The following is an 11542-nucleotide window of genomic DNA, read 5'->3' on the forward strand; positions in this document are numbered from 1 at the left end:
ATCCCCCTTGTACAACATGAGTGCAATGAATAGACTTGTGCTGATCATTAAAGGGACAGTATCCCCCTTGTACAACACGAGTGCAATAAAAAGGCTTGTGCTGATCATTAAAGGGACAGTATCCCCCTTGTGCAACATGAGTGCAATGAATAGGCTTGTGCTGATCATTAAAGGGACAGTATCCCCCTTGTACAACACGAGTGCAATAAAAAGGCTTGTGCTGATCATTAAAGGGACAGTATCCCCCTTGTACAACATGAGTGCAATGAATAGACTTGTGCTGATCATTAAAGGGACAGTATCCCCCTTGTACAACACGAGTGCAATGAATAGGCTTGTGCTGATCATTAAAGGGACAGTATCCCCTTGTGCAACATGAGTGCAATGAATAGGCTTGTGCTGATCATTAAAGGGACAGTATCCCCCTTGTACAACATGAGTGCAATGAATAGGCTTGTGCTGATCATTAAAGGGACAGTATCCCCTTGTACAACATGAGTGCAATGAATAGGCTTGTGCTGATCATTAAAGGGACAGTATCCCCTTGTGCAACATGAGTGCAATGAATAGGCTTGTGCTGATCATTAAAGGGACAGTATCCCCCTTGTACAACATGAGTGCAATGAATAGGTTTGGGCTGAACAGACTCTTTGTTTATTGTTGAAATTAGGAATAAGGAGACCAATGCTCCTCCATGTTGATCCTTGTGAGATACTTAGATTGCCAGTGTTTAGATCCTGTGCAGAGAGATATGGGGTGACATTATGGGAGTCATATTAAACTACAGAAGACACAACAAGTCCTATTGTTCAGTAATTACAGTAATTAGGGGAGCTGTGTGTCCTAGTTATCAGCAGGGAGAAGCCTCAGGCCTGTATCATTAGGTGTGGTACATCTATTGCACAAAGTGTTCCAGTCAGCACCTGTGCCTTTCAAGCTGTTTCACACTGATGCAGGTCCAACAGTTTCCACTCAAAACTTGTTAGCCAAATACTTGTGTAATGGACAGCACCACTCACGATTCTCTGTTCCTTTAAAAGGCTTTTTAAAGAAACAGAGAATCGTGAGTGGTACATCTATTGTATTGGCCAATATCAAACATGGAAATGTGGCTAATAAAGCTCAAGAGTTGGAACACGCTGGAACTTGCCCCAGATTCTTTGTGTCTGGCACCAGGCTCTGTATTGGGCAGGGAGGGAACCCAATTGCCATTTGTATCCCCCAGACACTTAGTAATAAGTAGGGATGCAACAAATCCAGGATTCGGTTCGGATTCTGCCTTTTTCAGCAGGATTCAGATTCCGCTGAATCCTTGTGCCTGGTCGAACTGAATCTGAATCCTAATTTGCATATGTAAATTATGGGCGGGTAGGGAAATCAGGTGACTTTTTGTCACAAAAGAAGATTTTTTTCCTTTCCTGGCCCTAATTTGCATATGCAAATTAGGATTTGGATTCGGTTCGGTATTCGGCCGAGTCTTTCACCAAGGATTCGGGGATTAGGCTGAATCCCAAATAGTTGATTAGGTGAATCCCTAGTAATAAGTATGTGTAAATGTTGGGGAATCTCAGCAATTCCAGTTGGTCTTTCCTTTTGTCGTCCCTCCAGCAGCCCCAGTGGGGGGTCCCTAGGGGGGTCCACAAAATGTCTCCCAGAAATAGAATCACCAGTAAAAGAGTTGTTTCCATGGCCGGAGTAGATGTCAAGTCTCTGCTAAGGCTCCAGCCATTGTTACAAACCAGTCCCTGTGTCCCCCATTACTTTACCCCGTGTAATGGACAATAAACCCTGCGATACCTTCTATATCAGCAATACTGAGAGTGGAGCAATAAGAATCACAATTATGGAGGGATTATGTCTGTGCTGGGAGTGTGTGGGACTGGAAAGCTCGTTATTACTGATTGGCTTTGCTAATTAGCCTTCTTCTCAATGTTGCTATTGGGGTGCGGCTCACATTTAGGGAACCAGTTTGGTGATTGGGGCCCCTCCCTTCCTCCTTCCCTTGTGGCCCTTCCCTGAGCCCCAGGTATAAATTCGGCTGCATTGGACCTGGGACTTGTATCTCTGATTTCCAACATGGGCCCCGGCATTGTCTCCTTATTTGTGGCACTCAGCCTGTGCCCCCTGCTGCTCGCCGCAGACCCCGACAGTGAGTACTTACCTACCTACTTACCTACTTACCCTCAGATGGCAGATAAATAGTTAACTCAGCAGAAATGTTTTTATATCTTGTTACAATGAATATTTCTGTGTCAGGGCCAGGAGATGGGCCACCTGGACTACATAGGCCACCTTGGGGTGACGGGTGGGGCAATAGACCAAAACCTGGAGAATGCCCTGAAGATGTGGATTACCCTAAATGCAGTGGGGGGAATAACAACCCCAACAACCAAAAAGAATGCGACAGGGACAGAGAATGTGACGGGAAAAAGAAATGTTGCTTCTCCAGCTGCAGGAACAGGTGCCTGGAACCCCTGCAAGGTAAAGAGCAAATTTGACTCCTCGGGGGCGGGGTTATGACTGCATTTACTAACATGAGTGGCTGTTGTGTCTGTTGGGCTCCAGTAAGAATCTTGGGGAGTCTAAAAGGGGAATAAACACTAGAGCAGATAATGGGAAGGACTGTCTTACCCTACATGGGCCCCTGAATACCAATATACATAACTGCACCCCAGTCCTCCCAATGAGCCCCTGAATATCCATATACTTAACTGTACCCCAGTCTTCTCTATGGACCCTTCAATACCCAACCTGTTTCTCTGTCTTGCAGATAAGGGGGATTTCTGCCCATACTTTGATGACAGTTTCTGCAAGAATGTTCGACCACTACCTGCAGAATGCAACAGAGACCGTCAGTGCAAAGGGACAGACAGATGTTGCTCTTATAACTGTCGTCAACAGTGCACCCCAACAGTGAAAGGTAAGTTGTGTTACCGACCTACAACTGAGACACAATAACCCCCAACCAGGAGGCGACACAAACTCACATTCCTTTATCTACTGAGATGCCATCAACTCCCTTACCCCTTGCAACTCCCTGCTGAACAATCACTGCCTGCTACCGACTGTATGTTACACCCCAGCCCTACTGCACCCCTGATTTATGATATATTGTGCTGCACCCCTACTTACTGTTACACCCTGCTTTCCATATACTGTGCTGCACCCCTACTTACTGTTACACCCCTGCTTTCCATATATTGTGCTGCACCCCTACTTACTGTTACACCCCTGCTTTCCATATATTATGCTGCACCCCTACTTACTGTTACACCCCTGCTTTCCATATATTGTGCTGCACTCCTACTTACTGTTACACCCCTGCTTTCCATATATTGTGCTGCACCCCTACTTTTTATTACACCCCTGCATTCCATAAATTGTGCTGCACCCCTACTTACTGTTACACCCCTGCTTTCCATATACTGTGCTGCACCCCTACTTACTGTTACACCCCTGCTTTCCATATATTGTGCTGCACCCCTACTTTTTATTACACCCCTGCTTTCCATATATTGTGCTGCACCCCTACTTTTTATTACACCCCTGCATTCCATAAATTGTGCTGCACCCCTACTTACTGTTACACCCCTGCTTTCCATATACTGTGCTGCACCCCTACTTACTGTTACACCCCTGCTTTCCATATATTGTGCTGCACCCCTACTTTTTATTACACCCCTGCTTTCCATATATTGTGCTGCACCCCTACTTTTTATTACACCCCTGCATTCCATAAATTGTGCTGCACACCTACTTACTGTTACACCCCTGCTTTCCATATATTGTGCTGCACCCCTACTTACAGTTACACCCCTGCTTTCTGATAAGATAGACCCTGCCACACTATTACCCACAATCCTATGGTGCAGTCTGGCCCCTCCCAGTGTGTCATGTCGGGGTTCAGTGGTTGTGCTCGTGCCCCAGTCCTGCCGTTGGTATATAAGTCACTAATATTGCCCGGCACACACTGCCCTTCACTTCACTCAATCACTTCTGCTCTTTTATTTTCTAGTAAAACCCGGAAACTGCCCCCCACCCCAAGGGTTCTGTCCCCACCATGGCGGGGGTGGAGGGCGTGGATCGTGTACCAGTGACCGTGACTGCCCCGGGGATAAGAAATGCTGCGCCCCCAGGTGCCGGCGGGAGTGTGTAAGCCCTTATGTAGGTAAGTGTCAGTCCCACTGGTACAGTAAGTGAGGGAGGTGCTACACTGTGTCTATGGCCTCGTCACTGGGGATGTGACAGTTGCACTATGGAGACGAGTGCAATCTCTTGGGGTTCCCCTTGTGATTCAGTAACTAGTGGAATTGAGTCAAAGGCAACTGGACATTTCGAGATTGAGTTTTCTTTCAAAACGTTTCACCCTCACTGCGATGGTTTGCCGTGCACGAATGAAGGGTCCGTTGGCTGCACATATGGAAATAGCGCCACTCGGCAACGAAATTTTTTTTTTACACAATCGAAATATCGTGCAACGTGGTCTGGCCAGTCCGACCCTGGAACTGGAGACTCAACTGTCAGCAGTCGCACCACTTTCTGAGTCGAGTCTATGGGGGACAAGCTGTGATGTGTAGGGGTAACGGGTGATTTTTTGGGGGGTTCTGATACAGTGGGTTGGATGAGAAGGGTAGGGGTAACCTGTTCCCATTAGCATGATCTGATTGACAACTGGATGCCATATACTGGTGAATGTACTAATGCTCTGATTGGCTGTAGGCTACTCTAAGGGTTCTTACTGACGAGCGGTTGAAGCTGCGCTCCCCTGCGCTCCGTTTTTCTGCTTTTAGCCGTAGGGGAGCGCAGGAATAGACGCATTTAGCTTTTTTCAATGGGGCTGTACTCACACAGGCGCGTGTAGGCGCCGAACGCAGGAAAAATGCAGCATGTTGCGTCTCAACCTGCGTTCGGCGCCTTCACTCGCCAGGGGAGCGCAGCTTCAATCGTTTGTCAGTAAGAGCCCAGGGATGTTCTAATGTTCTGATTGGCTGCAGCTTGCTCTAGCACAGTGAATATTCTAATACTCTAAATTGGCCGCACGTTACTCTAACCCAGGGAATATTCTAATGTTTTGATTTGCCGCTGTAGGTTACTCTAATACGGAAATTTAATTGTTATTGGCCAGTAACGTTTATACTACCAGGAATATTAATGTTTTGGCCGATGTTACTCTAACCAGGGAATATTCTAATGTTTTAATTGCCTGCACGTTACGCTAACCCAGGGAAAATTCTACGATGTTTTTATTGCCGCAGGTTATCTAACCCAGATATTCAATGTCTTATTCGGCCACACGTTATTCTAACCGGGAATATCAATGTTCTTTATGCACAGTTACCTCCTAAACAGGATTATCTAAGGTTCTATTGGCCGCCGCGTTACTCTAACGCAGGGATATCTCAGTTCTTAATTTGACCGCAGTTACTCTACCAGGAAATGTGCTATAAGTCTATTGGCCAAGGTTCTGCTATACCCAGGGAATATTCTAATGTGCTTATGGCCGCGTACGTACTTCCTACACAGGGAATATTCTAATGTCTTATTGCCGCACGTATCTAACAGGGAATGAATTGTTCTTATTTTGGACGAGTTACTAACCAGGGAATTTCTAATGTTCATTATTGGCTCCACAGTTACTCTAGCCAGGGAAATGTTCTAATTGTTCTTATGGCGCACGTTACTGCTTACCAGGGAATTATTCTAATGTTCTTTGGCCACGTTGCTTCTAACCCGGGAATATTCTCATGTTCTTATTGCATGTACTCAACACAGGGAATATTTAATGTTATGGCGACTAGGTTATCTTAACAGTGGAATGTCTAATGTTTTTATTGGCCGCATACTATAGCCAGGGAATATTTCTAATTGTTCTTTATTGGCCACAGGTTACTTAACGGAATTATTCTAATGTTCTTATTGGCCACAGTTACTCTAACCCAGGAATTCTATATTGTTTTATTGGCGCGACGTTACTCTAACCCAGGGAATATTCTAATGTTCTTATTGGCGCACGTTATCTAACCCAGGGAATATTCTAATGTTCTTATTGGCAGCAAGGTTAATTCTAACCAGGGATTATTCTAATGTTCTTATTGCCCGGCGTTAATCTAACCCAGGGAATATTCTAATGATGTTTTATTGACCGTACTTACTCTAACCCAGGAATATTCTAATGTTCTTATTGGCCGACAGGTTACTATACTTTAATTGCCAGTTACTCTAACCCAGGGAATATTCTAATGTTTTATTGCCGCAACGTGTACTCTAACAGGGAATATGTCCTAATGTTTTATTTGGCCCACGTTGCTAAACCCATGAATATTCTAGATGTTCTTATTAGCGCACAGGTTACTCTAACCCAGGGAATATTCTAGATGTGCTTATTGGCCGCACGTTACTCTAACCCAGGGGAGATATTCTAATGTTCTTATTGGCCCGCACGTTACTCTAACCCAGGGATATTCTAAATGTTCTTATTGGCCACAGGTTACTCTAACCAGGGAATATTCTAATGTTCTTATTGGCCACAGGTTACTCATAACCCAGGGAATATTCTATGGTGCTTATTGGCCGCACGTTACTCATAACCCCAGGGAATATTCTAATGTTCTTATTGGCGCGCTGACGGTTACTCTAACCACAGGGAATAGTTCTAATGTTCTTAATTGGCCGCACGTTACTCTAACCCAGGAATATTCTAATAGTTCTTATTGGGCCGGCACGTTACTTCTAACCCAGGGAATATTCTAATGTTCTTATTGGCCACAGGTTACTCTAACCCAGGGAATATTCTAATGTTCTTATTGGCCGCATGTTACTCTAACCCAGGGAATATTCTAATGTTCTTATTGGCCGCACGTTACTCTAACCCAGGGAATATTCTAATGTTGTTCTATGTTGCAGTTAATCCAGGAAAATGCCCAGAGGTGATACGCAGACCTGACAGTCATTGCAGGGGCCCCCCTCCAGTTCAATGCGAGTCCGATGGCGATTGCCTCAAGAGGCAGAAATGCTGTAACTTGGATTGCTGGAATCAATGTGTGAATGTGTGAGGTGAGTGGGACCTTACAGAAGGTGGGCACCCTATTAAAGGAGACATATTGTTACCCCACTGGTCCCAACATTAAAGCCCAGAGTGTATGGGGAGAGGCTTCTCCATTACCCACCCAACTCCTCAGCACCCATAAGACATGGACTCCATCTCCAGGTTATAACGCACCGCTCATGTGCCGCCATCACAAAGGGGCTGGAAATAATACTGCCCCCCACCGTAATGTCCGACTGCCCCACCACACTCTATACCCTCCTGCCTCAACTCCCCAATACTTGGCAAACCCACCTATTGAATAGTGTCCTGCAGTTATTCCTAAAAATTTCCACCATATGGTCACATAGTTATAACTGATGAGGTCCATGGAATCACGATCATTGCCACCCCAATGCATCACAGTGGGTCACCCTTGTTACATGTTACTCTCCATCCCTGAGTGGGGAACCCAGTAGACTCTCCTTGAGGGTCAGCTCATGCTCTTCTATAAACCTACAGTACCAATGTCCAACTACCCACATTTGTGTAGGACCTGATGTATGAAACTCAAGCATAAGGCTCCTCGAAGGGTATGTGGGTAATAACCAAAAGTGCACATGGGGTACAACACACAGACATTAAACCTGTTCATCTTAAAAGCCAATAGGATAAGTTGCTGTTAGGGGTGCGGCAGAGCAGGTTGCTGTGGCCGGTGAGTCTGACATCAGTGCTGGGAATCTGGTGAATAAAGGGAAAGGCTGAGCCATTACAGGACAGACCCACAGAGGGCACCACCATGTTGGATCTAAAGAACAAAAGACTGAACATCACTAAATGTCGTCTCTTCTCCCTCCTAGATTATAAATGAACCAGCCGGGTGCATGGAGCAAATATAGGGAAAAAGATCCTGATATAAGTTGGGGTGAAGATCTGAACCCCACCCTGTGTTGGAGAGAATAAGGGTACACTGTAGCAGCAGTTTCTGAACATTCCTCTCCCAGCAGAGAAGGCTTCGCATGGAATTATGAGGGGTACTGACTGAACAGATTTGGGCTAATGGTGAAAAGTTTTGCTTGGGGCTCGCTGCTTTTGGGGGGCTCTGTACCTGTCCCTCTACCTCTAAATGTATCTGTGCTCAATAAAGGTGATCACATGACGTACTGGAAGAGTCTCATGATTGGACAATGGGTATTTGGACAGTTTAGGGGAAACACGGAACAATCAAAGAAGGGAAGCTGAAATTAGATGCCACTGCTGAGCTGCCATGCACAGTAACCACTACTACATACACAATATGAGTGTCATTGCTTCCAAGCGGCAGTGACAAAGAAAAGCCCCGATTGGAGGAAGAACATAACCAATCCAAGATGACAGTAGGGGTGCAGGTGCTAGGGGGCATTCCTCAAGTCAGGAGGCTTCCCAGCATTCCTCAGGCACTTCCATTGAGCAGAACAACTGATTGCTATTAGCTGGGGGGTATAGTGGGGAGGGAATTAGAGCTGAAGGGGGAGGATAACTGGCAGTTGGGCAGGTTGTATTTGGATAAGAAGGTTGAACATGTGTCTCTTCATCTTCAGATCTGCCCCCCCCCTGGGCAGGACCAATATGTCACATGCGCCTGGAGGAGGATCACGAGAAAATGAAGGGAAAGTTTCCAGTAGATTCTGGGTGGGGGGGTATTACTAATTTACCAGCGACTGTATGACCAGTACATTTCTATTCCCAGCCCGACTAATACACTGGCTGAGTGGAAAGAGTTGTTGGGGCTAGTGATGTACAGGACAAACAAGTCCCAGTGTGACCCCATATTGTCTCTCACTACTTCTCTGCTCCTCTCCGTCCAACACAGGGAATCCTGGGAGCAATGGAGGAGTGTCCTATGTGACCCGCACCCCAACCTGCAACGGACACATTTCAACCCAAAGCCACACAACTAGTCACCAGCCAATCACACGACTACACTATACCCTCTAATGCCTGGCCCCAAACTTCAACTCCTCTTCTTGTTCTTCCATCCCCATGTTCCTGAGTATTGAGCTATAAGGGCAGTAGCTGGAAATGTCCGTAGTGGATGGGCCAGGCTGGTAACAAGAGGCACCCCCAGAACACCATGAGACCAATGGAAATGTTCCACATACAGGTCGTTCTCTTCTGTCTCCTGACACAGTCCCCACTCACGTTGTTCTGTAGAGCGGTAATGAGTTCCTCCCGGCGTTTGCTGATCTGCACAATGTGTGACTTGCTGACTCCAAACTGTGTTGCCTGAGACCCGAGCGACTCTTCTTCTGCGTCCCTCCATTCAGTACACGGGCAGTATTGCCCCTCCTACACCTGGAGGTAGGACCTGTAACACAGCCAATCAAAATGAATCATGACCTATGAGAGCACATGACTTCCTCCTCACTACTGGACAAATCAAATACAGTTTTTCTTTTGTATTTTTATCAGCTCCCCTATTGGACGGATGTGATGCTGGCCTTATTACTCAGGGCCTCCTTAGCATCAGTTTGGTTATTGCCTTATGTTGGTTATTCCCACCCCTTGTTTTTGGGGCATGGCTTGGTAGATCCCATGTGTACTGACATGGAGAAAAATGAGAATTGCACTTACCTACTTGCCATAAATTCCTTTTCTTCTAGTCCCAACATGTCAGTACAGGGTTTCCCATCCCAAGTTATTTATTATGGTTACTGTACCACAATGGCAAATGTATAACTGTGAGAAGGAAGTCATGTGATCTTCTAGGTCATGATTCATTTTGATTGGCTGTTATAGGTCCTACCTCCAGGTCTGGGAGGGGCAATACTACCCATGTGTACTGACATGTCGGGACTAGAAGAAAAGGAATTTACGTCAAGTAGTTAAAGCCACAACGCACCAAGAGATTGTCTCGCAGCTTAAGCCCATTCCACTTGTGAACCAGCAGCATTGTCACTGCATTAGCACCAATAAGTGGGGGATATACGGAGAACACTGGCAGTTTGTCCTAAACGTCACATGGTGGCAATAACCCCAGTATTGGGAAATACCCCCTAAAGTACCCCCTCTTGTAAAATATAAGGATATTATAAGTTACCGAGGAGTTCCATGACCACATCGGCCTCGTCTTTTTATACAGGTCATGGAACTCCGAGGTGACTTCTAATATCCTCATATTTTACAACTGGGGGTACTTTATTTATTATAATACACAAGTTTCAGTGAGTCATGTGACAGAAATGACATCAGAACTCACCGTTTATAACTGATGACATCAGAACTCACCGTTTATAAGGATATCATTTACAAGATATTCATGGCTTTTGTGTATTATATATATATATATATATACACCCAGCCAGTAGTTGAGTCAGCTTGCTTCTCTTGCCTTCTTTACATACTTCCCCCATACAAAGTTGAATTCAGCAGCTATAGCCCCCCAAGCAGGTACAGCCCCTCAAATATCCCTCGTACTAAGCACAATATATATTCCATATCCTCCAGCTAAAAACAGGGATTTATCTGGCCACTCATGTGCAACATTGGCTAGTGCAGCAGGCACGGAACTCTTTGTCCTGTTTGGCCACCCGGGGGGCTCCTAAGTCAGTGGCCATTTCACATTAAGAGCCTGAGCTGAGCCACCAGAAGAGTTTGCCTTCACTCACAGTCATACGGGATTTGTCAGCACAGCCCAGAGTAGACTCACAGAGGGTGTCATTTGGGCTACATCACCAGAAGCTACTGGCCCATGTCTGGCTTATTGTCTTCTCACAGCATTCCCTCATACTGCATTGTCTGGTTAATGGAGAACTAAACCCTAAAAATACCATATTTTCTATAGTGAACTTATTGCACGAGGCTAAAGTTTGAGCTTGTCAATAGCAGCAATGATCCAGGACTTCAAACTTGTCACAGGGGGTCACCATCTTGGAAAGTGTCTGTGACACTCACATGCTCAGTGGGCTCTGATTGGCTGTTGAGAAGCTAAGCTTAGGGCTCGTCACTAATTATCCAGCAGAAAATGAGCTTCCCTGGCTGTAATATAAGCTGATGCTACAGGTTTGCTGATTATTCAATTCTGATGCTAATTGCACTGGTTTCTGTGCTGCCATGTAGTAATTATGTGTATTAATTACTAATCAGCCTTATATTGTGACATTTCTATTCTATGTGTACTGTATATTGTGAGTGGCTCCCTAAGCTCAGTAAGTGACAGCAGCACAGAGCATGTGAATCAGTGAATCAGCAGAAAAGAAGATGGGGAGCTACTGGGGCATCTTTGGAGACACAGATCTTTACTGCTAAAGGGCTGTGGTTGCCTTGGGCTGGTACAGAAGCACATTTCTAGCTACTTCTTTAGTTAAGGCAACAACGATCCATAGGAATGTTCTGGGCACACTACAATTGAACCAATGTTTAGAACGTGGTTATGACACCTTTTTGAAAGGGCAGTTGCTTCTAATAGGGAAACGTTGGTGAGTGAAAAACATGTAGGTGTGAAGACCCATGGGTATGAGCAATGGGCACGATGTATAA

At 45.6% G+C, this 11542-nt stretch overlaps 1 protein-coding gene and 1 long non-coding RNA gene across 2 annotated transcripts; one reads left to right on the forward strand and one right to left on the reverse strand.

Annotated features, from left to right (window-relative positions):
• The first annotated feature begins 2010 nt into the window (after positions 1-2010).
• Positions 2011-8183, forward strand: LOC108705297 (whey acidic protein). The gene is made up of 6 exons (XM_018242126.2): positions 2011-2149; positions 2257-2481; positions 2771-2920; positions 4016-4168; positions 6904-7053; positions 7885-8183. The coding sequence occupies exons 1-5, from the start codon at positions 2077-2079 to the stop codon at positions 7050-7052; spliced, it is 750 nt and encodes a 249-aa protein (XP_018097615.1). The 5' UTR covers positions 2011-2076; the 3' UTR covers position 7053; positions 7885-8183.
• A 2-nt stretch (positions 8184-8185) lies between these two features.
• On the reverse strand, positions 8186-10111 carry LOC121393883. The gene is made up of 2 exons (XR_005961430.1): positions 9638-10111; positions 8186-9371 (listed from the first exon to the last, which is right to left on the reverse strand). It is a non-coding gene; the product is annotated as an uncharacterized LOC121393883 (long non-coding RNA).
• Positions 10112-11542: the final 1431 nt, after the last annotated feature.

Source organism: Xenopus laevis, chromosome 5L (genome assembly GCF_017654675.1).
Source record: "Xenopus laevis strain J_2021 chromosome 5L, Xenopus_laevis_v10.1, whole genome shotgun sequence".
In the NCBI taxonomy this organism is placed as follows: Eukaryota; Metazoa; Chordata; class Amphibia; order Anura; family Pipidae; genus Xenopus; species Xenopus laevis.